Raw genomic sequence first — 26,265 nt, 5'->3', positions numbered from 1 at the left:
CGGGGCTGGGATGCCTGGGTTCTACCCCCCTCCTGGGACGAACCACCCCCCCTTTGCTCCCTTCCCCCTTAGCTCCTGGATGAGTCCCCGCTCTGATACCCCTCTTCCCTGAGCCCCTGCTTATGGCAAAGAATGGTGCATGAAACAGGAGTGATGAAATTCACCAGAAACTGAAGTGAAACTGGCCAGACCGTGACTCAACCTGAGGGAAGAAAGGGAAGTGAGAGAAATTACAATCCAGAACTCCTGGCTCCCAGCCCCCCTGCTCTGACCACTAGCCCCCACTCCCCTCCCAGAGCCAGGGAGAGAACCCAGGAGTCCGGCCTCCCCTCCCCCAAGCTGTTGCCCCAGGGCTGTGGTTAGTTTGAGCCAGTTGCAAGGAGAGGGGCTGGCTCTTTGTTTACAGGGGCGGGGGAATTATCCGGCCAGTGCTAAGTGGACTGAGTTTCACCTGGGGGTGATGTCACGGGGAGTGGGCGGCGGGGGGAGGTCGGTATTTAACCCCCCAGGGAGGTGCCTGCCCGCTGCTTGTTATTGCAATTTGCGAGACTGTGGCACGGAGCCCGTGTGCTGGGGCTTGGGGGGGAGCCAGATCTTGGCGAGAGTTACTGCGGAGAGACAGGTTAGTGAGTGTGGGGGCTGGGAGCCGGGACTCCTGGGTTCTCTCCCCAGCTCGGGGAGGGGAGTGGGGGCTAATGGGTAGAGCGGGGGGGCTGGGAGCCAGGACTCCTGGGTTCTCTTCCCCAGCTCTGGGAGGGGAGTGGGGGCTAATGGGTAGAGCGGGGGGGCTGGGAGCCAGGATTCCTGGGTTCTCCCCCCGACCTGAAATGGGAGTGGGGGCTAGTGGGTGGGGGGGGCAGGACTCCTATTTCATGCTCTGGCCGAGCAGTGTGTGTTTGTGGGACCTTGGGCGAAGCAGGCGTTAGGATTCCTGGGTTCTACTCCACCTGTGTGCACCAAGCAGTCTCCCGTGCCTCAGTTTCCCCTGCTTAAAACGTCCAGATTCTTTCCCCCTACACCGGGGCTTGAGCCTGAGCTGCTGTTTGTGGCCGGGGGCACAGAGACCCGCGGGGCTGGCAATGCCCACCCCCCGCGCCCAACCAGCCCCACGTGTGCGGCGCGGCTGTGGGACAAAGGGGCCGCTCTCGGGGATGGGGGACGGGGAAGGCTGGGATCGCGCTGCTCCCCTCCCCCCTCCTCCGTTTCATCTGAAACTGCCTGCCCAGCGGGGGGGGAGTTTCACAGAAACCTGCGGACAATGGGGCTGAGGTGAGAACAGGGGAGGGTCTTTGTCCCCGGGGGCTGGCCGGGCCCGAGGCGGGGGCGAGGGGGAACGGGTGATCACTGGGCTGGGGGCGGGGGCAGGAGCTGATTTGTCTCCCCCACACACACACACCTGGCTCTGGGTTTTTACCTGTTCTTGAGCCCCTGGGCTGGTGCCGGGGGCGGTTTGGAAAGGAGCCTTGCGAGGGGCTGAAACAAATGCAGAGAGAACCCAGGAGTCCAGGCGCCCACCCCCAGCTCTCACCCACCAGACCGCACTCCCCTCCCAGAGCTGGGAGAGAACCCAGGAGTCCTGGCTCCCACCCCCGACTCCCCTCCTTCCCCTCCCCACCCCACCCCGGGAGCTGGGATGGAACCCAGGCGTCCGGGTGCTTGTGGAAACCCTGCTGCGGGGTCCTGGGACCCCTCACACCCCGCCCCCGTGTGGGAGCCGCTCCCCAGCTCCGTACCGTGGCGGGGGGGGGGCCTTGCCTCCGGGTTGGGCTTGTCTCTCTTGTCCCCTGGGTAGCCACGGGCTAACCCAGCCAGCCCAGGGTGCGGCTCACCCCCGCAGCGGAGCTAACCCAGGCACGTGCCCGGGGGGGGGGGGGGGGGCCTGGCCTGGCAGGAGTTGTGGGCCAGCCCCCCCCCCCCCCCGCTAAGCCAGAGGTATGCGCGGGGGCTGGGCGAGTTTCTGTCGAAGCCAACTGCGGGGGTGAGAAGGGCCCAAGACGGGGCTGCCCCATCCGGCCCCATCTCTCCCCCCCGTCTGGTGCCCCCCACGGCTGCATCTCCCCCTTGGGGTCACGTCTAAGCACTTCCCCTTCACACGCTCCACGCTGCCAGCAGATGGGGGGGCCCCCCTCAAAAGCCTTGCTCAGCCCCGAGCCTGGGGCGCAGACGCAGCTGGCCCTGGGGGGCGCTTGCGCGCCTTGACTCTCCCTGCCCCCGCTGGGGGTGGGGGAACCCGGGCTGATGAGGCTCAGGCCGGGAGGGGGGAAGCCCGGGGTGGGATCAAGGCAGTGGGACACCGAGATGCCCCATCCCACCCTGGGGCAGGATGGTCCCCGCGGCGGGAGCCAGTTGGGTTGTAGAAGCCAAGTTTCGGAGGGAAATTGCCACGAGTTGATGGAGGTGGGGATCCGGGCCAGGTGGTGACTCACTGAGGAATGGCCAAGGAGGGGAAGGAGAACCGGACTAGGGGCAGGCGTGGGCCGGAGATGTTCCCCTGCCCCCATTGCCACGCACCCCCAATCCCCCATCTTGGGGTCACTTCAGGGCAGCCATTGTGGGAGGGGGAAATCTTGAAGGGGTGCAAGCCCCTTCCAGTGGGACATGGGGGGTGGGTGAGGGCAACGTTGGGGGTGATCCTGCCCCAGGTGGGGGCAGGTAAGCCGAGACACCTTCAGGAGTTATGGGGGCTGCTGCCCTTCCTGGCTGGTCCAACTGAAGGTCCTTCAGTATCCGCTTCACACGAGGGTCCAGCCCAAAGACCCACGGAGGGGAGGGTGAAATTGCAAAGTAGGGTCTCTTGAATGCTGTGGGGCCAGATCCCCGCAGACCTCCTAGGCCCCCTCCCCCCATGTTGAGTTCTTCTTACCTCCTCCCCGCCCCCTCTCTCTCTTTCCCGGCAGGCGCCTTCCCACCCAATCATGGCTTCAGCCGGTCTCCAGATCTTGGGCATGGCGCTCTCGGTGGTGGGCTGGCTGGGCTCCATCATCTCCTGTGCCCTGCCCATGTGGAAGGTGACGGCCTTCATCGGCAACAACATCGTGACGGCGCAGACCATCTGGGAGGGCCTGTGGATGAACTGCATCGTGCAGAGCACGGGCCAGATGCAGTGCAAGGTCTATGACTCCATGCTGGCGCTGCCCCAGGACCTGCAGGCCGCCCGTGCCCTCTTGGTCATCTCGGTGCTGCTGGCCCTGCTGGCCTTGCTGGTGAGCATCGTGGGCGCCAAGTGCACCAACTGCGTGGAGGACGAGGGCACCAAGGCACGGATCATGATCGTCTCTGGCGCCGTCTTCGTGGTCTCTGGCATCCTCTGCCTCATCCCCGTGTGCTGGTCGGCCAACACCATCATCCGGGACTTCTACAACCCGCTGGTGTCCGAAGCCCAGAAGCGGGAGCTGGGGGCCTCGCTCTACATCGGCTGGGCCGCCGCGGCCCTGCTGGTTCTGGGGGGCGCCCTCCTCTGCTGCACCTGTCCCGAGAAGAACACCAACTACAGTGCCCGTTACACGGCTGCCGCCTCCCAGCCCCGCAGTGACTACCCCAGCAAGAACTACGTCTGAGGGGCGGGCAGCCTGGGGCCTCTTGGTGGGGGTGGGCAGGGGGTGGGGCCCCATCCCTGCAGCAGACTCCCGGGTGCAAAGCTTGCTGGATGGGTGCTGGGACCGCGTCTGCAGCGTGGAGGGAAGACGGAAGCTAAGCTGCTAGACCCAGGGTCTCTGCCATTTGTGGTGGCTTCACCTTAGCTTCTGGGCCCCACCACGCTGCAATGGTCCTCAGCCCACACGGTCCACCAGCATCCTGCTGCCTTCCAGCTCTTCTCCCCTCAGATGTGGGTCGTCTCACACCCCAACCCGGCTCCTCTCCAGCCCCGTTCTCCCCTCCTTAGGCCCAGAACGTCTCCTGATGCCACCCAGCTCAAGGCCCTGCCCCGTCGAAGAGCTGATCGCTGGAAATTAGAGGGTTGTCTTTGGGGGGGAGGTCAAATAGAGCACCCCAAGCCTAGCCTCTGCCTCTAGAGGAGGGTGGAAGTTGGGTTGCCTAGTTTTAACCTTTGCATGTGTCCTACATAGTCCTTGGATATTTTTCATAGCATCTGCTTGTTTTTATATATGATGAATAAAGTATCTGAGGTTTTTTTTGTACGTAGCAATGGCCTGCGGTGCTCCCTGGAGTGGGGATCTGTCTCGAGCCAGCCGCAGGGACTGGTTTGTCCGCTCCCTTTGCCCCCTCACCCATTGGCGCTTTCAAATGCGTCTCTCCATCTGCTCCAGGCCCGATCTTCTACGGGTTGTAGCTGCTGACGGGACGGTGCTGGAGTGGAGGGAAGTGACTGGCTGATAACTGGGAGGGCCGCCCTGGGAAGTAGCATCCCCTCCCCTTCCCCCTGCTCTGACCCACCAGACCCCACTCCCCTGCCAGAGCTGGGAATGGAACCTGGGGGTCCTGGCTCCCAGCCCCTGCTGCTCTAACCCTCTGGTTCTGGGAGGGGAGGCATGAAACCCAGGAGTTGTGGCTCCTCTGTCCCCTGCTTGGGTTTTAACCTCAGGATAATGTGGCGGGCAGTTCCCCAGGTTCCCCGGGCAGCGGGTCAGACCAAGCCCATGCTGTTAAGTGAGGCATTGGCAGGGTCTGAATGGGCCCAGGGTGACCAGGGCTTTGCCCTCGGCTGGGTGGAAAGTGATGGGGGGCGCTCTTGCCAGCTGCAGGCGGGGGCACTGTGCTGCATGGTGGGTGGGTGCTCAGGAGGGGGTGCTCTTTCCACAGTGTTAGGCACCTGCCCTGCCCCAGAGGTGGCTGCATCTCAGCAGCAGAGAAATGGGTTTATTTCGAGGGTGGGGAATTTGGTAGCTGTTTCCCTGCTCCATTACAAAGCTGCCTGGAGGTGAGGAATCCCTCCCCCTGCCCAGAGCTTTGAAGGGGGAACAGCCTGTTGGGGGGAGGGCAGCAACTCAGGGGCGTGGGGTCTAGAGGTTAGAGCCCCCCCTGGGAGTGTGGTGTGGGAACAAGGGGCTTAGTATATGAGCAAACAGGCCTAGAGTTGGGGTGAGGGGGGCTGTGTGCCTGGCTTTCAGGCTGTGCTGACCCCCCCCCCGCTGAACGACCCCCCCCCCCGCCCTCTGGGGGGGAGAGGATGGGAGATGTCGCTCCTGGTGCCAGCCGCCCCCAGCTCGAGGGAAGGTTCAGCTGGCACAGGAATGTGCTGGTGCCCGTCCAGCTCGGGGAGAGAGGCCGGGTGGGCTGGGACCCAGGGAAACAGCAGCTCTGAAATGCTGGGGTGGGGTGGGGTAGAGCCAGTGCCCCCCACAGGGGCAAGGCCCTGAGTCCCAGCGCTGGAGCCAGCTAGTCCCCTGCCCCAGGGCTGGTCAGAGCCAGCGCCCCTGTGAGGGGAAAGGCCCCATGTCCTATTCCTTGCCCCCCTGAGCCAGCCAGGTGGGGTTGGGTGAAGCTGAGGGGAATTCTGGGAAGGCTCTTCATTCCCCTGCTAGTGCAGGAGGGGGAGATGGGCTGGGAACCCCCCAATCTCATGATGGGAAGGGGGATGGACAAAGATTGGGGAGAGGAGGGACATACTGCACCCACCATTCAACCCCTAAAGCTATACCCTGTCCCCCTCCCACATACCTGAGTGCTTCCCTCTCTCTGGGGGGGCCCTGGTTGCTAGCATTCTCCTCCCACAAGCCACACCCCCACTATGCTTGCCCCAATTTACCCCCTCATAAACCACACCCCCATTCTCTGACCCATAAGCCTCACTCAGTCCCCCAATTTACCCTACCTCCATAAACCATGCACCCAATCTATTTCCTCCCATCAGCTGTGCCCCCACCCCACCTTTTCCTTCCCCATTCATACCGCAACTCAGCCTCCCCCCCACACCCCAAAATGAGAAGCAGGAGGCGAGGGCAGAGTGTGCTAGTCTGGTTCTTTTATCCCCATAACGTCCTCAGAAACATGGGCCGAGCCCCTCCCTACAGGGGCCAGGAAATGGGGGTTCAGTGTCCTCAAAGAACCACACCCAGGGATCATCAGACCCACTCCCTGTGAACCCCTCAAATCCCACTCAGTGATGACCAAATAAGCCCTGGATCTATCCCCAGTGAGGGGTGAGACCCCCAAAATCTTGGGGCCCCTGGATTTGGATAGAGGGGCCCCTTAGGCTGGGGGTTCCAGGTGGTCCCCGTGTTCAGGGGGTGGTTTAGCAGGTCTCAGTCCAGGGAGCTGGGACAATTATTAACCTTCGAGCAAACAAAGCCAGGGTGAGGTCCAGCCGGGCTCCATGGGGTCAGGGCTCCCTGGCTGAGCCCCCTCACTCTCTCCCAATGCCCCCATCTGTTCATTCGCTGGGGATCGGCCGCTTATTCCTTCCTTCCTTCCTTGGCACAGTGTCTTTCCCGTCTCTCCTTGGTCCATTAGCCCTTTGTTCATCCCTTCGCTGACGGCGCCGTTCGCGCCTTTCCTCTGTGGCTTCAACCTTCCTTCTGTTTGGTTCCCCACGTGTCTGCTCTCTGCCCCACCCCGTCTTTTATTTATTTAATTCGTTCCCTCCTTCCTTCCTCACTTTTTCATTTTTCCATCCATTGTCTCATTCACTCACTCCTTCCCGCATCCATTCGCTCGCTTTGTTGCTCCTCCCTTCACTCATTTGCCCACTCGTTCATTTGTTCGCACCCTCATCTGTTCCTTCAGCTGTGCTTTTGTTCACTCGTTTTTTCCTCTACTCCTTATCCATTAGTCCTTGTTCATCCACCCACTTGTCCATTTCTTCGTTCCCTCATTCATCTCCTCCCACATTCTTTCTCTCCCTCCTTCACTTGTTTATTCATTCCCTCAGCCATTAGCTCATTCCCTCATTCATCCATTCACCTCTTCACACCTTCATCCATTCATTCCCTCATTCACTTCATCTCTTCACACCTTCATCCATTCACTCCCTTGTTCATTCGTTCGCTCCCTCACTCTTCACACATTCATCCATCCATTCGTTCACTCGTTCATCTGTTCACCCACGTGCTCATCCATCCATCCATCCATCCTTCCCCTCCTCTGCTCCCCTCACACATAGTCCCTCTTGTCCACCCCGCTGCCCAACCCGGACCTCGCAGCCGCCATGTACCCCGACCCGGGGTGGGTATCTCTCGGAGCGGGGCGGGCAGGAGCAGCAAAGCAGAGCCCCCCCGAGAACCAGCAGGGCTGCGGCTGCCCACCCCACGTATAGCGCGGCCCCAGCTCCCGCTTCAGGGCTTCGGACACCAACGGGTTGTAGAAGTCCCGGATGATGGTGTTGGCCGACCAGCACACGGGGGATGAGGCAGAGGATGCCGGAGACCATGAAGACGACGCCGGAGACGATCATGATCCGTGCCTTGGTGCCCTCGTCCTCCACGCAGTTGGTGCACTTGGCGCCCACGACGCTCACCAGCAAGGCCAGCAGGGCCAGCAGCACTGAGATGACCGTGAGGGCGCGGGCGGCCTGCAGGTCCTGGGGCAGCGCCAGCATGGAGTCGTAGACCTTGCACTGCATCTGGCCCGTGCTCTGCACGATGCAGTTCATCCACAGGCCCTCCCAGATGGTCTGCGCCGTCACGATGTTGTTGCCGATGAAGGCCGTCACCTTCCACGTGGGCAGGGCGCAGGAGATGATGGAGCCCAGCCAGCCGAAGATGCATAGCCCCATGCCCAAGATCTCCAGCCCTGCAGAAGCCATTGCTGGAGGAGGAGGAAGCCAAGGGGAGCGAAGCAGGGATCTTAGTGGGGACGCGAGAGCGTCTGAGCAGAGAGAGAAACCCAGGAAATAATTCTGTGTGGGGATCGGCTGGAGACACCAGGGCAAGGAAGGTCGTAGTGGAGAGACGAGGCCAGAAGACAGTTCTTTGTGGGATCAGCTGGGGACAGGAGTCCAGAAAACGGATCCCTATGCGAGGTGCGTGAATGTGAGATCCAGATAGTCCCCTCTGAAGGATATGGCTCTGGGAGACGGATCCCGATGGAACCAGCCAGGGAGACGCGTGTGAGACGGACCCTAAAGGAACCAGTCAGGGAGACGCGTCTGGGAGAGGGATCCCGGTGGAACTAGAGAGAGGTGTCTGAGAGGCGGATCCCGATGGAACCACCGGGGAGACGCATCCGGGAGACGGATCTCGATGGAACCAGCCAGGGAGACGCGTGTGAGAGACGGATCCTAAAGGAACCAGCCGGGCAGACGCATCCAGGGCACAGATTCTGATGGAAGCGTCCGGGGAGACACGTCCGGGAGAAGGATCCTGATGAGAACGGCTGGGGAGGAAGGTCCAGCAGTGCCGGTGTCTCTCTCCGAAGCACTTCCACCCCGGAGAGGCCAAGCCTCTTCTTTATCACCAGGGCTCGCTCTCCCAGCCGTCAGCACCTCTCGCTGGACGGATCCTGTGAGCTGGGGAGGCGGGGGTGGGGGTGGGTATATGAGGCCTCCACAGGTGAGTGGGCGGGACAGGGGAGGCGTGGGAGGGCACTGGGCTCTCTATGGCGACCAGGGCATAAGCGGTGCTGGTGAATGAAGAATTATGTTGTTAGCTTGTGCCTGGACACCGCCCGCCCCCAGGCTGGAGGGGGAGGAGGTGGGCTCTGGAGGGGGCGAATCACCAGCGTCTTGTTCCTCCAGGCCATGGGAAAACACAGATTATAATAAACACACGCCTGGCTGCAGCAGACTCCCCCTTCCGAAGGCTGCTGCGGGGGGCCTGGCTGCTTGTGGGGCAGGGCAGCTGGGGACCGGTGACAGCCCCTGCAGCACCGCGCCCCCTAGCCCTAAGCTGGGGCCCTGGGGTCAGCTAACGGGATTCCTCTGTCCCTTTAGCAACCGGTCCGTGGGCTGATAAGGGGGGAGCTGAGCACACACGGCTCAGACCTGCGGATAAGAAATTAACCACCGAGCAAACAGACTCCAGACAGGGGGCCAGGGGGACACGGCCTGGCTGGCTCAGGGGGGTGGGGAATGGGACACGGGGCCTCTCCCCTCTAGGGGGCGCTGGCTCCAATCCAGCCCCAAGGCGGGGACTGGCTGGCTCAGGGGGGCAAGGAATGGGACACAGGGCCTCTCCCCTCTAGGGGGCGCTGGCTCCAATCCAGCCCCAAGGCGGGGACTGGCTGGCTCAGGGGGGCAAGGAATGGGACACAGGGCCTCTCCCCTCTAGGGGGCGCTGGCTCCAATCCAGCCCCAAGGCGGGGACTGGCTGGCTCAGGGGGGCAAGGAATGGGACACAGGGCCTCTCCCCTCCAGGGGGTGCTGGCTCCAATCCAGCCCCCAGGACTGGCTGGCTCAGGGGGTAACTTGAAACTGCCAAACCCAGGCATGGGGGGGAAGGGAAACCACCACCAGTGGCTGCTTTTCTAGGTCGTTGCTATGTGTGACCGCGGCCCAGGCCGATTCAGCCGGGAGATAGGAGCCCGTTGCCAGGGGAACAGTTGGCTGGGAGACAGGGGTGGGGGGCACCTGGGAACAGAGCAGTCACTGAGCCGAATCTGGAGCTCTGGGCTCTCACCTGGTATCAGGTATCCCACCGCCTCCCCCAGCACACCCGCAGGTATGCAGCAATGCCACCAGGTGGCCACTATGGGGAATGGCATCCAATGGGGCCCTCAGGTATCCCAGCCCAAGGCCCGACCCACAGCGTGCTGCTGCCCCTCACTCCCGGCCCACAGCCCCCTGCTATCGGTGCCCTGGGACCCCCCAGCTCTGCCAGTGCCCCTCAATCTTGACCCACAGCCCCTGCTAGCCCAGCCCTGCCCCCCAGCTCTGCTGGTGCCCCTCACTCCCGACCTGCAGCCCCCTGCTAGCCCATCTCTGTGGGTCGCTGGCATTGTGCATATCTCCAAAGTTATGCAGGAATCCTGAGGCCTCCCATCTGCCTGGGGGGCAGGGTGGCAGGAGCCACCCGTTAATAGGCCCAAACCTCTGAGGACAGGGGCTGTAGGTCGGGAGTGCGGGCACCGGCAGAGTGGGGGGGGGGGGAAGAGCTGGGCTAGCAGGGGCTATAGGTCAGGAGTGAGGGGCACCAGCAGAGCTGGGTGGGGGGGCAGGGCTGGGCTAGCAGGGGCTAGCTATAGGTTGGGAGTGAGGGGCACCAGCAGAGCTGGGGGCCCAGGGCTGGTCTGGCAGGGGGATGCGGGTCAGAAGTGAGGGGCACGGGCAGGGCTGGGGGGCAGGGCTTGGCTAGCGGGGGGCTGCAGGTCGGGAGTGAGGGGCACCGGCAGGGCTGGGGGGGCAGGGCTGCGGTAGCGGGGGGCTGCGGGTCGGGAGTGAGGGGCACCGGCAGAGCTGGGGGGGCAGGGCTGGGCTAGCGGGGGGCTGTGGGTCGGGAGTGAGGGGCACCGGCAGAGTTGGGGGGCAGGGCTGGGCTAGCGGGGGGGGCTGCGGGTCGTGAGTGAGGGGCCCCCGCAGAGCTGGGGGGGCAGGGCTGGGCTAGCGGGGGGGCTGCGGGTCGGGAGTGAGGGGCACCGGCAGGGTTGGGGGGCAGGGCTGGGCGAGCGGGGGGGGCTGAGGGTCGGGAGTGAGGGGCACCGGCAGAGCTGGGGGGCAGGGCTGGGCTAGCGGGGGGGCTGCGGGTCGGGAGTGAGGGGCACCGGCAGAGCTGGGGGGGCAGGGCTGGGCTAGCGGGGGGGGATGCGGGTGGGGAATGAGGGGCACCGGCAGAGCTGGGGGGGCAGGGCTGGGCTAGCGGGAGGCTGCGGGTCGGGAGTGAGGGGCACCGGCAGAGCTGGGGGGGCAGGGCTGGGCTAGCGGGGGGCTGCGGGTCGGGAGTGAGGGTCACCGCAGAGCTGGGGGGGCAGGGCTGGGCTAGCGGGGGGCTGTGGGTCGGGAGTGAGGGGCACCGGCAGAGCTGGGGGGGCAGGGCTGGGCTAGCGGGGGGCTGCGGGTCGGGAGTGAGGGGCACCGGCAGGGTTGGGGGGCAGGGCTGGGCTAGCGGGGGGGGCTGCGGGTCAGGAGTGAGGGGCACCGGCAGAGCTGGGGGGGCAGGGCTGGGCTACCGGGGGGCTGCGGGTTGGGAGTGAGGGTCACCGGCAGAGCTGGGGGGGCAGGGCTGGGGTAGCGGGGGGGGCTGTGGGTCGGGAGTGAGGGGCACCGGCAGGGTTGGGGGGCAGGGCTGGGCTAGCGGGGGGGGCTGCGGGTCAGGAGTGAGGGGCACCGGCAGAGCTGGGGGGGCAGGGCTGGGCTAGCGGGGGGGGGCTGAGGGTCGGGAGTGAGGGGCACCGGCAGGGTTGGGGGCAGGGCTGGGCTAGCGGGGGGCTGCGGGTCGGGAGTGAGGGGCACCGGCAGAGCTGGGGGGGCAGGGCTGGGCTAGCGGGGGGGGGGGCTGCGGGTCGGGAGTGAGGGGCACTGGCAGGGCTGGGGGGGCAGGGCTGGGCTAGCGGGGGGCTGCGGGTCGGGAGTGAGGTGCACCGGTAGAGCTGGGGGGGCAGGGCTGGGCTAGCGGGGGGGGGGCTGCGGGTCGGGAGTGAGGGGCACCGGCAGGGTTGTGGGCAGGGCTGGGGGGGCAGGGTTGGGCTAGCGGGGGGCTGCGGGTCGGGAGTGAGGGTCACCGCAGAGCTGGGGGGGCAGGGCTGGGCTAGCGGGGGGGCTGTGGGTCGGGAGTGAGGGGCACCGGCAGAGCTGGGGGGGCAGGGCTGGGCTAGCGGGGGGCTGCGGGTCGGGAGTGAGGGGCACCGGCAGGGTTGGGGGGCAGGGCTGGGCTAGCGGGGGGGGCTGCGGGTCAGGAGTGCGGGGCACCGGCAGAGCTGGGGGGGCAGGGCTGGGCTAGCGGGGGGCTGCGGGTTGGGAGTGAGGGTCACCGGCAGAGCTGGGGGGGCAGGGCTGGGGTAGCGGGGGGGGCTGTGGGTCGGGAGTGAGGGGCACCGGCAGGGTTGGGGGGCAGGGCTGGGCTAGCGGGGGGGGCTGCGGGTCAGGAGTGAGGGGCACCGGCAGAGCTGGGGGGGCAGGGCTGGGCTAGCGGGGGGGGGCTGAGGGTCGGGAGTGAGGGGCACCGGCAGGGTTGGGGGCAGGGCTGGGCTAGCGGGGGGCTGCGGGTCGGGAGTGAGGGGCACCGGCAGAGCTGGGGGGGCAGGGCTGGGCTAGCGGGGGGGGGGGCTGCGGGTCGGGAGTGAGGGGCACTGGCAGGGCTGGGGGGGCAGGGCTGGGCTAGCGGGGGGCTGCGGGTCGGGAGTGAGGTGCACCGGTAGAGCTGGGGGGGCAGGGCTGGGCTAGCGGGGGGGGGGCTGCGGGTCGGGAGTGAGGGGCACTGGCAGGGCTGGGGGGCAGGGCTGGGCTAGCGGGGGGCTGCGGGTCAGGAGTGAGGGGCACCGGCAGAGCTGGGGGGGCAGGGCTGGGCTAGCGGGGGGGGGCTGAGGGTCGGGAGTGAGGGGCACCGGCAGGGTTGGGGGCAGGGCTGGGCTAGCGGGGGGCTGCGGGTCGGGAGTGAGGGGCACCGGCAGAGCTGGGGGGGCAGGGCTGGGGTAGCGGGGGGGGCTGTGGGTCGGGAGTGAGGGGCACCGGCAGGGTTGGGGGGCAGGGCTGGGCTAGCGGGGGGGGCTGCGGGTCAGGAGTGAGGGGCACCGGCAGAGCTGGGGGGGCAGGGCTGGGCTAGCGGGGGGGGGCTGAGGGTCGGGAGTGAGGGGCACCGGCAGGGTTGGGGGCAGGGCTGGGCTAGCGGGGGGCTGCGGGTCGGGAGTGAGGGGCACCGGCAGAGCTGGGGGGGCAGGGCTGGGCTAGCGGGGGGGGGGGGCTGCGGGTCGGGAGTGAGGGGCACTGGCAGGGCTGGGGGGGGCAGGGCTGGGCTAGCGGGGGGCTGCGGGTCGGGAGTGAGGTGCACCGGTAGAGCTGGGGGGGCAGGGCTGGGCTAGCGGGGGGCTGCGGGTCGGGAGTGAGGGGCACCGGCAGGGTTGTGGGCAGGGCTGGGGGGGCAGCGTTGGGCTAGCGGGGGGCTGCGGGTCGGGAGTGAGGGGCACCGGCAGGGTTGTGGGCAGGGCTGGGGGGGCAGCGTTGGGCTAGCGGGGGGCTGCGGGTCGGGAGTGAGGGGCATCGGCAGGGTTGTGGGCAGGGCTGGGGGGGCAGCGTTGGGCTAGCGGGGGGCTGCGGGTCGGGAGTGAGGGGCACCGGCAGGGCTGCGTTTTGTTCATTTGGTGTCTGGCGCCCTCTCCTGGCCATTCCCATGCAGTGCGCAGACTGGTTGGGCCAATAGGAGGGGTGGAGGATAGGCTCTGTGTGCCTGAGGGAGTCTCCTGGGCTGTTAGCAGTGCAGGGCCCATGACACACAGCAGGGAGCAGACTTCCCCCCCCCAAACACACATGTCCATCATCCAACCCCACCCCCCTCACAGCACAGATCGCTGGGACACAGAAATGCACGGGACGCCCCAACGCCGCATGACTCGAGAGCAGGGAGGGGCGGCCAGTGAGGCGGGAACCCTGTATGCAGGGGATTAAATGATCCTACCCGCAGCCCCCTGCTAGCCCAGCCCTGGGCTCCCCCGATCCCCAGCTCTCCCGGTGCCCCACACTCCCAACTCGCAGCCCCTGCTCGCCCAGGCCTGCCCCCTCTCCCCGCATTGAATAAGGGACTGTGGAAGGGTAACCGCACTGGCATCCCCTTTTTCCCCTGCCCCCCCCCCCCCCGCCTGGGACTCCTCTTTAACTACCCCTGGCCCACCCTGCAAGAGCCACCGATGTCATGTTTGGCCGCTCCGGCTCACATGAACCCTTTCACCGCTTGTGTGGGGCAGACACGCTGTGACATGGAGCAAAGGAGGGGGATTTCTGTGTGGGGAGCCGGTGGAACTACCTGCTACAAGATCATCCAAGATTCAGGGGGAACAGAAAAGAAGGCTCCAAACTCTCCTGTAGCCTGACGTCCAAGAAATAAAGGGAGGGAGGATACTGGGCCCATTGGTGTGAACGGGGCTGGGGGGGCAGGCACATGGGTCCCCCACAACACTGGATCTTACATTCTCAACCGCCCTCCTCTCCCCTACCCCCAGCTGGGGATAAAGCCTTGGGAGGTGATAAATTGTCCTTGGGATCCGCAAAGCCAGGGACAGCAGAGCCGGCCCCCTCTCCCTTTTCCCCCCTGCGGTGGAAATTCGGCTGTGGATCCTGGACCCCGAAGGGGCAGTTATAGTGCCTGGCCTGGGGAGAGTCCCGGGGAGATGCAGAGGGGAGGGGCATACATCTAGCAGCCAACAGCGGTTGGCGGGCTCCTGTTTTGCTTCGGATGGGCTGGGAGCCAGGACTCCTGGGTTCTGTCCCCAGCTCTGGGAGGGAAGTGGGAGCTGGTGGGTTAGAGCAGGGGGGGGCTGGGAGCCAGGACTCCTGGGTTCTAGCCCAGCTCTGGGAGGGAAGTGGGATCTGGTGGGATAGCGCAAGTGGCTGTGGCTGTCTCTCTCTCGCCCCCCCCTTTGTACCCCTCAATGTTTCTATCCACCCCCCTCCGTGTATCTCTGCAGGGATTAGGATTAGCTGATGCTGGGATTAGACCCAGGAGCAGACCAGGAGTGGATAAGCCAGCCCAGGTTGCTAGCCCGCCAGCAGCGCCATGAGGCAGGACCCACACCCTGGCGGCAGAACAGCGCCCCCCACAGCTGCAACAACACCCAAACCCTTCCTGCAGTCTAGCCTGGACCTTGGTGAGCCCTTCCGTCTCCTTTTCTTCCCATCCCAGAGTCAGCCAAGGCCCCTGGCAGGAGAACAAAGGGGCTTGGAGATGTTCTCGTCACGCTTCCAGCCCCAGTTCCTCCTCTGACTTGTCCCCCCGCCACCCTCAAGCAAACGGCCCAGCGCGGCTTTGTCCCCCAAGGGCCAGTCATGGAGCTAGGAGATGGGGAAATTTACTGCACCAAGCCAAGAACCACCCAAAGTCAATATCACAAGGCTGGGTTCAGAGCTGGGGAGGGGCCGAAATCAGCCGGGAGATCTTAACCCATTAGGGGGCTGTGGGTCGGGCGTGAGGGGCACTGGCAGAGCTGGGGGGGCAGGGCTGGGCTACCAGGGGCTGCGGTTCGGGAGTGAGGGGAACTGGCAGAGCTTGGGGGGAGCCCAGCCCTTGGCAGGACAGCCAGACAGGCAGGACGAGGGGCGGCCAGGACTCTGTTGCCAGACAGGGCGCGGTGGTGGAGCCGCCAGCCAAGGGACATTTCCTCTCCCTTCAGCATATTGGGCCCCCCCCCGCGAAGGTTCCTAAATCCCAGATGGGCCCGATCCAGGAATCCGAGGGCCCAATCCGTCCTTCCAGACAGAAGGGATGTGGGAACGGGATAGATCAGGACTCCTGGGTTTTCAGGGAGGGGAATGGGGTCTGGTGGGCTAGTGCAGGAGGGCTGGGAGCCAGGACTCCTGGGTTCTCTCCAGCTGCCACTCCCCGTATCCTCAAAGTGTAAAATACTGCAGGGCAGTGTTTAAAAGGAAGGCCTGTGAGTTATGGGGCATGGGGTCACCTGGGGTCACCCCCCTTTGGGCTCCCCCTCACAGACAGCCGGAGAGGCTGATGGGAAAGGCAAATAGTGGCTGGGTGGGGAGAATTTGGCAGGGGGCTGTGATGTCTGGGGCAGGGGTTCAGTTGGGGAATAGGAAGAAGGGGGTCAGGGGGCAGACAGGAGGAATGTGTCAGGAGACGGAAGGAAAAAGAGAGCAGTGTGATAAGAGAGTGGGGGCAGACCTGGGAGTCAGGACTCCTGGGTTCTCTCCCCAGCTCTGGGAGGGGACTGTGGTCTAGTGGGTTAGAGCAGTGGGGGCTGGGAGCCAGGACTCCTGGGTCCCTCAGTCTCAGTCTCTTCCCCTCATCCCCAGCTCCCGGGGGTCAGGGAAGTGCTCCAGAGTCAGTTTCCAGCCTTTGTATGCTGGGGACAAAAGGGGGAGACGTGTCCTCTGATGGCAGGACAGCACCCCTGGGCTCCGCCGTGCCTGCTGGGGAGAGTGGGGGACAGCTGGGCCTGGGGGAGTGGGGCATTCGTCCCCTTGCCCAGGGAGGAAGCCACTGCTTTCTCAGTCCCGCCTTCCCCCGCCCCATGTGACATTCCCTGACAGCGCCAGCGTTTGTCCTCCCTGCATCTGACCCACCCCCAATCCCCCACCCCACAGAGGTAGGGAATGGATCATGCACCCGAAATGTGCCGGGGCAGGGTGAGAGCCCCAAAGATCTACACAGCAGGCACCGTGCCGCCAGGGGTCCCTACCCCATATCCCAGCCTGGTGCTAGCGGGTGCCGTGACCCCAGGAGTCCCGGGCCCATGTCTCAGCCTGGTGCTAGGGGGCGCCATACTATACATAGTCCCTTCAGCAGGGGGCAGTGCAGCTCACATACACACCAATTCTCTCCCTGCCCCTTCCATTTCCCCTCTCTGACTTCCATCCTAACAGAGGTCCCCCCATAGGGCAGGATCTGGGGGTCAGTCCCCCCCCCCGACACACGATCCCCCATGCCTCCAGACTACTCAGACACAGCTAGGTCGGACTCATTGCTGAGCTGGCTGGAGGGCTGTTTGCCGACCGCAGGAATCGGTGTTTTACCAGCCGGGCCAGGGGCCCAGCGTTTACCTTGGACAGTGACAACAGACAGAGCAAATTACCCTGCGGCTTTATGGCTTACTCAGCGGGGCGCGTGCCGGAGTTAGCTTCCAGCACGGCAGCCAGCTGCCAGGGCACTGCTGGGAGGAAGCCCACAGCATTGGAGGCCCTTAAAAATTCTGTATAGCAAGAGGCTGAGACTAGCCCAGCCCTGACCCCCCCCAGCCCTGCCGGTGCCCCTCACTCCCGACTCGCAGCCCCCTGCTAGCCCAGCCCTGACCCCCCCCAGCCCTGCCGGTGCCCCTCACTCCCGACCCGCAGCCCCCTGCTAGCCCAGCCCTGACCCCCCCAGCCCTGCCGGTGCCCCTCACTCCCAACCCGCAGCCCCCTGCTAGCCCAGCCCTGACCCCCCCCAGCCCTGCCGGTGCCCCTCACTCCTGACTCGCAGCCCCCTGCTAGCCCAGCCCTGACCCCCCCCAGCCCTGCCAGTGCCCCTCACTCCCGACTCGCAGCCCCCTGCTAGCCCAGCCCTGCCCCCCCAGCCCTGCCAGTGCCCCTCACTCCCGACCCGCAGCCCCCTACTAGTCCAGCCCTGGGCTCCCCACAGCTCTGCCGGTGCCCCTCACTCCTGATCCGCAGCCCCCTGATAGTCCACCCTTGCGTCTCCCCCCAGCTCCGCTGGTACCCCTCGCTCCCGACCCACAGCCCCACTCCCACACTGCAGAGTCAGAAGTGAGACACAATTACATAATCATACACCTGGTTTTGACAAGCTGCAGTGAACAAGGTTTGTGTGTCTATGCGGGGGTGTCCCTGCCACCTCCTGCTTGAGGGGTTGACCCCTGCTCCGTGGGCGCACATAGCTGTGTTGTGTGACTGTTTGCAACTGTGTGCCTGCCTGTGGGATATGAGTGTGTGTGTTAGTGTATCGGTGTATGGTGTGTGCACAATGTGGGGTGTATGCAGCAGTGCGTGTTGGGGTGTGTGTATCAGTGTGTGTCTGTGTTTGTGTGGGTGGATAAGTGTGAGTTTCTGTGGATCAGTGTGTCTCTCCGGTTGTGTTTGCATGTGTCAGTGTATGTGTGTGGGTATCAATGTGTGTATCAGTGTGTGCGTGGAACAGGGTGTGGGGGGGTAGCAGTATGTGTGCCTATGGGGGTGTATATGTGTGTGTGGATCAGGGTGCGTGTGTGTATGTATCAGCGGATCAGTGTGTGTTTCAAGGTGTGTCTGTATCAGTGTAACCGTGTGAACATCTCTATATGTGTGGATATCAGTGTGTGTATCACTGCGAGCAACAGAGTGTGTCTACTGGTGTGCGGGTGTATCACACACATTCCCTTGCCCCCTCCTTGCAGGGGCTCCCCCCTCCTGGCAAGTGGGTCATTGGGGGCGGGGCCAGGGGTAGAACCGTTCCCTGGGGGGGCGGGGCCATGGGTATATAGGGGGCTCACGGCTTGAGGGGGAGCTCACATCGCCATGGGGCTGGGGACCCTGCACGCTGGGCTGCTTTTGCTGCTGTGCCTGGCCAGGGGCAGCCTGCAGGGGGGTGAGCAGAGCAGGGGGGCTGGGACTGGGGTTTGCGGGGCTGGGCTGGGACAGGATAGTGGTGGGGGCCAGGGCTGCCTCATACGATTGCACTGCCCCTGTCGGCTGCTGCAGGTCCTGGGGGGCAGAGGGGACACTTGGGGACAGCTCTGCTGTTTGTGGGGGTGTGGAGCTAGCCCCTGGCAGAGGGGAGAGAAACTGAGACGGGGATTCAATTAAGGGGTAGATTAGGTTGATTCCCCTCCCAGAGCCAGGATAGAACCCAGGAGTCCTGGCTTCCAGCCCCCCCTGCTCTAACCCACTAGACCCCACTCCCCTCCCAGAGCTGAGGCGAGAACCCAGGAGTCCTGGATTGGTTCACAAAATCCCAGTTCAAGTGCCACCAGCCACCCTTGTCCACGCCCACCCATGGGGCTGGGAGCCAGGACTCCTGGGTTCTACCTGCTGCTTTGGAGTTGCCCCCAGCCCCCCCTTTCATGGGTCCCTGCCCCAAAGCGCCCCCATCCTCAGTGCCCCCCTCTGCCAGGGACACCAACTCTCCAGCCCATTCTTGCAGGGACCCTCAGCCCACAGTCCTCTCATATCTCCCAGGAACCCCAGTCCCTTGGTGTCCCCTGATCACCCTGCCCCCCAGCGCTTCTCTAGAGAGACCCCATCTCTGACAGCTCCCCTATGACCCCCCCCGTACTCCCTCCCAGGAGTGAAACGGCAAGCAAACGGAGCCCTAAGGCGTCTCTACCTCCCATCGCTGATCCGGGGTAAGTGGCACCCCCAGCCGGGAACAGGGGGAGCTGTTCCTGAGTGGGCAGACTGGGCTTGGAGGGACAGGGAGAGGGAAGGGGTGTGTGCGAGGCTGGATGAAGGATGCAGAGGGGGGCTGGAGGAAAGGAGGCAGGGCTGCCCAGGGAGGGGTCCCTGGCTGGATGACTGGCTGAGCTGAACCCAGCATTCTCAGGGGAGGGGGGAATGGTCTCCCAGCAGGAGAGCAGGTTGGGGGATTCAGGGGGCTGGCTCACTCCATGTGCTATATGGGTTGCATGTGTAGGGGGATTTCACCCTGGAGCCGGGCTGGGACCAGCTGGAGCCAAGGCAGGTTGGCGACAACCAGCCCCTACCCCAGACTCCACTTCCCTCCCAGAGCTGGGATAGAACCCAGGAGTCCTGGCTCCCAGCCAACCTCTGCTCTGACCCACTAGTCCCCAATCCCCTCCCCGAGCAATGGATAGATCCCAGGAGTCCTGGCTCCCAGCCCCGCCTGCTTTAACCCACCAACCCCCAATGCCCTCCCCGCGTCGTGGATAGAACCCAGGAATCCTGGCTCCCAGCCCCGCCTGCTCTGACCCACTAGATCCAACTTCCCTGTAGCGAACTGTGATGGTGCATTTGCTGCATTCTTCAACCCTAGTGTCTGCTCCTTCCTTCCAGGACCACACACCGGCTATGGACCCCAAGGACTGCAGCCGGGACCAGGTGAGCCCTGGGAGTGCGGTTGGGGCGGGGAATGAGAGGCTAGGGGTGGAAGTTGCTGGGTGGTTTGGATGCTGCCCATGGTGCTCGTGACGTCTGGTCTCAGCTCCTTCCCAAACTGTGCTGGCCGGGAGCAGGGACAGTTGGGTGGTGGGATTCCAGAAGACGTGTCCTCCAGCCATGAGACTCCACGCCCCAGATCTATGCCGCCCAGGGCAGAGACCTGGCCAGCTCTGTCTGAGAAGGACTGTTCCCCCGGCAGAGATGGAGCCCATCTCGTCCGCTGCGCCTCCCAGCTAATCCCTTTCCTCTCTGTTCCCGGCAGGAGCTCAGAACGGGTTTGGAGTGGCAACAGGTGTACGGGTGAAGCCAGGCAAAGCAGGTGAGTGGGGATCAGCTGCCCCACTGAGGGCAAAGGCTCCTTTCTCTGCCCACCTTGGCAGGGTGAATCCCTGACTCGCCAGCCATAGAAATACTGGAGTCCTCTCTGGGAAGTGTGGCGCTAAAGGAGAATCCCTGTTAGCTCGGAGCACTATAGGGCACCTGCCGCACACACAGAGTCCCGATCCCCTCCAGTAGTGGGCAGCGCTGTGCACTCTCCCACAAACATGTCTGACTCTAACCCCTCTCTCCTTCTTTCTGCACAGGCTATGGGGTCCCCGCTGGTTATGGTGCAGGTAGGAGCGCCCCCATCTCCCCATGCTCTCCTCACTGCCCCGGAGTCCCAAACCTGAGTGACAAAGGGTGGGGGTTCTGGCGTGTGGGAGACCTCACGACTCTCTCCCACCAGCTGATCAGAATCCAAAGCATGGCAATTTGGCGCAGGCTGGACACAGGGGTCCCAGCTTTCCCCGCAGAGCTGGGGGAGACTGCTCCCTTGTGCGATCTCACAACTAGAGACATCCCAGGGCACTGCGAATGGGGAAAACCTCGTCCGCCCCCAGCCTGCCCCCATCTGGCTGTTGGCGAGGGGACGTCCATAGTGAGCCTCGAGTATGGAAGGGGAAACTGAGGCACAGGGCTGGGGCTTGGCAAGGGATAGAACCAGGAGTCCTGACATCCAGACTGCTGAGCCCTGCGCAGACACAAACAGCTGCGCAGGGCACCACACAGCAGTGACAGGGCTGAGTCAAGCCTCTGCCTCCCACATACCCCCACCTGCCCTGCCCCACGCACCTCCTGCCCACTCCGGGCTGGGGGCTGCCTCCGGGGCACGGCGTGCAGCGCCGTCCTCCTGAGTGGCTCGGACACCCCCACGCCCGCGCACAGACCCACCGGGACGTACTCTGCTCACAGCGCCCGCCACTCGGGAGTTTAAAGTACAACTACGCCTTGTTCAAAATAGCGCATGGTGCACTCCCCTCGGGCCGAGCTAGCTGGGGACTATAACTCCCAGGATGCTCTGTGGGACAGGGTCACGTGCTTCTGCTGCGGGATGGAGAGAGCGGGGCTGGATTCGGAGCCCGAGGGCTGGTCGGGAGAGCGCGGCGCGGGTACAACATCCGTGTCCGCAGCCCAGCCGCCAGCCACAAAAATGGGCCGTGGGTATCCATGGTGCTACCCCTCTGCTAAACCCACTAGACCCTACTCCTGTCCCGGAGCATGGGAGAGAACCCAGGAGTCCGGGCTCCCAGCCCCTCTGCTCCAACCCACCAGCCCCCACTCCCCTCCCAGAGTCAAGGATGGAACCCAGGAGCCCTGGCTCCCAGCCTCTCCTGCTCTAACCATTTGACGCCACTCCTCTCCCAGCGTCCTCACAGATTCCCATTATCCTTTTTCCAGGATTAGGTGGTTATCCCCAGGGTGCAAAACAAAAGCCAGGTGAGTATAAACAGAGTGGCTGCGGGTCAGGATTGAGGGACACCAGCAGAGCTGTGGGGGCAGGGCTGGGCTAGCAGGGGGCTGTGGGTCAGGACTGAGGGACACTAGCAGAGCTGTGGGGGCAGGGCTGGGATAGCAGGCAGCTGTAGGTCAGGATTGAGAGCACCCCCTGTGCCCTGTGTGTCTATTTCAGGGTACTTCCAGGCTGCGCTGCCCCTGGGAGGTGAGTCAGACCCCACTGCCCCTTATATTCCCATACCCACTCTACCCCTCCAACTGCCCCTTCTCAGGAAGGTCAGTGCCTGGCCCTCCACTACACCCCCCGCACCCTGACCCCTCTGCTTTTCCTCCCCAACAGGCCTTGGGGTGGGTGGGAAAGCCCCCAAAGCAGGGAATCCCTCCCATGGACCCCCCATCTGTGTCCCCTGCGGTGTCTCCATCCCTCTTTATGTGCGCCCCATGCTGTGTCCTCTTCCCCGTCCCCCACCACCTTTCTTCACCTTCTTGCTGGAGATCCCACAGCTCACACCAATGACACCTTGAGGAGAGCCCAGCTGGCCATGCCCCCTCCAGCTCCCTGGGGGGAGAAGGGCTCACTGGGCTGGAGGGGGGGGCCCTGAAGGGGTTGAAAGCCCTCCCTGCACAGGTCCCAACCCCCTGCTAACCATCCCCCACCATTACTCTATCCCTGATTCCCCCCTTCCCCCCCGATGATCCCACCCCCCAGGGCCAGAGCCCACACTGTGGAAGCCAGATTCTTCAGGGTCTGGGTTGGTCTCATTCTGGGTTCTCCTCCCCGCAGGTTTTGGGGCAGGACCCAGAGCCGGCAGCTACCCCACAGCTCAACAAGGTAAGGGGCATAAGCTAAGCACAGCGTCCCCTGCAGGGAGAGGCTGGGGCTGGAATAGGGAGGAGCTCCCCCCACAGCCAGCGTCCTGCCGCACTCCCCACAGCGCCCCCTGCAGGGAGAGGCCGGGGCTGGAATAGGGGGGAGCTCCCCCCACAGCCAGCGTCCTGCCCCACTCCCCACAGCGCTCCCTGCTGGGAGAGGCCAGGGCTGGAGCAGTGCACCCCAATTTGTGGCTGATCTGGATTCTCTTTGCTCTGTAGGATATCCCGGAGTAGGCGGTGGGTACCTAGTCAATGGAGCACAACCTGGATACGGGAATGGTAAGGGGACCCCAAATTCTACTTAATTCCCCCACACACCCAGGCTGAGCGGGTCTGATCTCCCATCTCTCTTCTAGGCTATGGTGGAGGAGGGAACAGTCACCCTGGGGCCGGACTCCAGTCAGGATACGGCAACGGTGTGTGCAATGACAAGAGGGATGGGAGTGAGGGGCACCGGCAGAGCTGGGGGTAGGGCTGGGCTGGCAGGGGGCTGCGGGTCGGGAGTGAGGGGCACCGGCAGAGCTGGGAGGGGAGCCCAGGGCTGGGCTAGCAGGGGCTGCGGGTCGGGAGTGAGGGGCACTGGCAGAGCTGGTGGGTGGGGGACCACAGGGCTGGGCTAGCAGGGGCTGTGGATCGGGAGTGAGGGGCACCGGCAGAGCTGGGAGGGGAGCCCAGGGCTGGGCTAGCAGGGGCTGCGGGTCGGGAGTGAGGGGCACTGGCAGAGCTGGGGGTAGGGCTGGGCTAGCAGGGGCTGCGGGTCGGGAGTGAGGGGCACCGGCAGAGCTGGGAGGGGAGCCCAGGGCTGGGCTAGCAGGGGCTGTGGATCGGGAGTGAGGGGCACCGGCAGAGCTGGGGGTAGGGCTGGGCTAGCAGGGGCTGTGGATCGGGAGTGAGGGGCACCGGCAGAGCTGGGAGGGGAGCCCAGGGCTGGGCTAGCAGGGGCTGCGGGTTGGGAGTGAGGGGCACCGGCAGAGCTGGGGGTAGGGCTGGGCTAGCAGGGGCTGTGGGTCGGGAGTGAGGGGCACTGGCCAAGCTAACTGCCTTATTTTATCCCATCCCCAGGTGCCCAGGCCGCATACCTAGGGCGTTTTGCTGGCCCTGGCACAGACCTCTCAGCTGCTAAATTTGGTGAGCCCTTCTGACCGCAGGGCTCTGGGGGATAGGAAATGGAACACGGGGCCTTTTGCTCCAATCCAGACCCAGTGTGGGGAACTGGCTGGCTCAAGGGGGACACAAAGGGGAATTATCCCCCATCCTGACACCCTGTCTATGTTGCAGGCCTGGGCCAGCTCCCATACAATGGGCAGCCCCAACAGGCCATGCCCACCGGTCTGGGGGGAGACTACGGCGGTGGGAAATACGGTAGGTGTGGGTAGGGGCTCTGGGCTCATACGGGTGGTGGAATTTATCCAGAGGGTTGTTACAGAGGGGACTGTAGGGGGCAGTCACCCCCCAAGGCGTTTATTTGGGGCACAGGGGTCTGTGCTAGGCCTCCCAATATCTTAGCCCCTGCACCCTGCGCAGAGATGTGGGGCAGGGGCCTGGGATGCCCCCCGCTAACCCTGCCTTGCCTAAATAACCTTGCCCCCTGCCCCGACAGGAGACCCCAGGCATTTCCCCTATGGCCTGCAGCGCCCCGGGCTGGGTGCAGACAGGAAGCCGTGTGAGTGCTGCAGCCCCACTGTGATATCTACTCCCGTCCCTGCCCGCAGTGGATGAGGGCCATCCGGCCGCCAGGGTCCCAGCGTCCCAGGAAAAGCTCCCTGGGGTCCCAGCACACTCCCCTTCCCAGCCCTTGGTGGGATCTCCCGCTCCCCTGCTGATCTCCCACCACCACCGTGTTTCCTCCTCCAGGTGGCGCAGGGCAGCTTATGTATGGGGCACAACCGGCTGGGCTCAGTGCCCTGGATGGTAAGAAATGGAGAGGGGCTGCCCAGAGAGGTCCCCGCTCTCCTCCCGCGTCTGGATGCACGGGTGCCCATCCCCGGGGGCTCAAAGCCCCTTCCCTTTGCTAATTTCCTCCTCCCACCGCTGCAGGCAACGGGAACGGACAGGGCTATGCGAACGGAGGGGACCTGCAGGCTTTGGCTGCTGGTAAGAGTCCCCCACACATAGCATCTGCTCCTGGGACTGGAGTAGCAGGAGCTCCCCCCACAGCCAGCGCTCCTGCCCCACTCCCCTCAGTGCCCCATGCTAACTCTTGTCTCTGTTGCAGGGGATACGGGCCACTCACAGCAGGGCAAGCTCCCGGGGGCTATGGACTAACCCCAGCAGCATACGGTAGGAGTGTGTGGGGGCGAGATTTCGCATTGTATACTATTGTCTAGTGATGCAACCGAAACTGCTCTTGCGTGTGTGTCCTATGCCCTCTAGTGCTGTCCACAGAGAGTGATTCTCCTTTGGGTAGCAGAGACCGGGATGGCCTGTGACTGGTTCTCATCTGCTCTCATCCCCTTTTAGGAGGCAAGGAGGCCAAGTATGGCCTGAACGGCTTTCTGGGGAATGGATACAGAGGTAAGAATTGGGGAAGGCATGTGTATCAGTGGGGTGTGAATCTCAGAGATGGGGGAGAGGTGTGAATCTTGGAGGGGGTTTTCTGGGGGGAGGGCATAGGCTAGAGGAGCCAAATCTCTGCAGTTTGGCTAAGGAAGTGGCTGCAAAAGTCACAGCAGTGTGAACTTCAGGGGGGTTATTTTGGGGAAGGGGGGGCGTGCAGCAAGTAAGATATATGATGATATGTCCCAGGCAGAATCCATGCCCTGTTCTCTAATGGAGGGGGGAGGCAGGGGCTATGAGAGGGAATGGCCATCTATCACTGTGTGTGGCTGTCCCTTATAGATGCACCAGCCTCCACTCACCCTTGGAGATGTGCCGCTCTCTTGAAGCTCTGACCCCATGCCTCTCTTTATTCCAGGTCGCTGCCTTCCCGGGAAGTGCTGAATGCCAGACCTTCACCTGGGGAACTCCAGGCCACAGGATGGCATGAGCCTGCCGCTTCTGGTGCTAAAAAAAACAAAGAATTTCTCCTGATCTAAATTATCATCTCTTTCTCTTTTTTCCCCACTTTATTTTTAATGGCTAGAGATCTATCTTTTTAAAGGAAAAACAAATGGTGACTGTCAATTTAACTTGGTTTTTCAAAAGTGAGGCTGTGACGTATCTGGTCACCCTAGTCAGGGTCACCAGAAAGCAAGTGTGAAAAATCAGAACAGGGATGGGGGTAATTGGCACCTGTATAAGAAAAAGCCCCAAATAGCAGGACTGTCCCTATAAAATCGGGACATCTGGTCACCCTACCCCTGACTTCCCTGCCTCTTTGGTCTTGGCCAGTGAGGTGAGAGGGATTTTAAGGGTAGGTCAGTACAGGAATATGGGATGCACAGAGGGGGGTGACTGAGTTGTTAACTCCCCTTCACTGGATAGGCAGCGAATACTCGTTTGTATCTGGAGAGTGGGGTGTGGGAGTGTTTGTAATAAAGGTCTCGCACAAAGCTGAAGTCTCCAGATCTTTGTATGCTGTATCCTGGGGGCAGTTCACACCTCTCCCAGCAATCGGCTCCGGCTCTCGGAAGACTCAGGCAGACGCTGGTTCTCCTCCAGTCGCGTTTTGAAGCTTTTCTTTGACATCATAGCGGCTGGAGTCTTCATTTAAAAAAAAAAAAAAATTAAAGCTGAGTCTCTGGGGAGCAACGGGGAGGGGGGGGATTGTCCAGGCAACCATGGCTAGTCCTACCTACCCCAGACAAGGTGTATTTTCTCTGGGGTATTTAACACATGGGAGGGATCCTCCACCCCGAACGAAATGTGGGGCCTTGGTTTTCAGCCCCCCCACATGCAAACCACCCATGCGGCTCGTCTCCCCACTCCCCAGGCTGCTGGCTTGCCCAGTGGCGGGGGGGGGAGGGGACTGGATATGGGACACCCTGGGGTCATGCTCTGGGGAGGTTCTGGATCTCCCCCCACCCCCCAAGGGTGGGGGCGAGGGTCGTTATTGGGGCTGCCCCCGTACACGGAGGGGGCTGTTTGAGGTGGGGGAG

The 26,265-nt window shown here is 63.7% G+C and overlaps 3 protein-coding genes across 5 annotated transcripts; 2 read left to right on the top strand and 1 right to left on the bottom strand.

The window, feature by feature from the left end:
• Positions 1–521: 521 nt before the first annotated feature.
• LOC141988470 (claudin-4-like) lies at positions 522–4,077 on the top strand. Its single transcript, XM_074954270.1, has 2 exons — positions 522–622; positions 2,898–4,077. Exon 2 carries the CDS (start codon positions 2,916–2,918, stop codon positions 3,555–3,557), a length of 642 nt encoding a protein of 213 aa, XP_074810371.1. The 5' UTR covers positions 522–622; positions 2,898–2,915; the 3' UTR covers positions 3,558–4,077.
• A 2,295-nt stretch (positions 4,078–6,372) lies between these two features.
• LOC141988469 (claudin-9-like) lies at positions 6,373–25,871 on the bottom strand. Its single transcript, XM_074954269.1, is given in 6 exon segments — positions 6,373–7,110; positions 7,112–7,218; positions 7,221–7,299; positions 7,301–8,517; positions 25,087–25,231; positions 25,769–25,871. Coding segments are annotated over 4 exon segments (648 nt in total). The 5' UTR covers positions 7,703–8,517; positions 25,087–25,231; positions 25,769–25,871; the 3' UTR covers positions 6,373–7,050.
• GREP1 (glycine rich extracellular protein 1) lies at positions 9,438–25,905 on the top strand. 3 transcript variants are annotated; one of them, XM_074954252.1, is made up of 18 exons: positions 9,438–9,554; positions 14,446–14,625; positions 18,748–18,807; positions 19,475–19,519; positions 19,842–19,898; positions 20,164–20,193; positions 21,299–21,337; positions 21,531–21,560; positions 22,140–22,187; positions 22,448–22,507; positions 22,585–22,644; positions 23,291–23,356; positions 23,507–23,590; positions 24,083–24,139; positions 24,266–24,323; positions 24,444–24,508; positions 24,689–24,742; positions 25,143–25,905. In XM_074954252.1, the coding sequence occupies exons 2-18, from the start codon at positions 14,535–14,537 to the stop codon at positions 25,166–25,168; spliced, it is 930 nt and encodes a 309-aa protein (XP_074810353.1). In that variant the 5' UTR covers positions 9,438–9,554; positions 14,446–14,534; the 3' UTR covers positions 25,169–25,905. The 3 variants fall into 3 exon arrangements, with proteins under 3 accessions (XP_074810353.1, XP_074810355.1, XP_074810354.1); XM_074954254.1 differs by lacking the exon at positions 18,748–18,807; XM_074954253.1 differs by lacking the exons at positions 9,438–9,554; positions 14,446–14,625 and adding an exon at positions 17,979–18,050.
• The last annotated feature ends 360 nt before the right edge of the window (positions 25,906–26,265 follow it).

Source organism: Natator depressus, chromosome 6 (assembly GCF_965152275.1).
Source record: "Natator depressus isolate rNatDep1 chromosome 6, rNatDep2.hap1, whole genome shotgun sequence".
NCBI lineage: Eukaryota > Metazoa > Chordata > Testudines > Cheloniidae > Natator > Natator depressus.
This window is presented reverse-complemented; position numbering and strand designations above follow the sequence as displayed.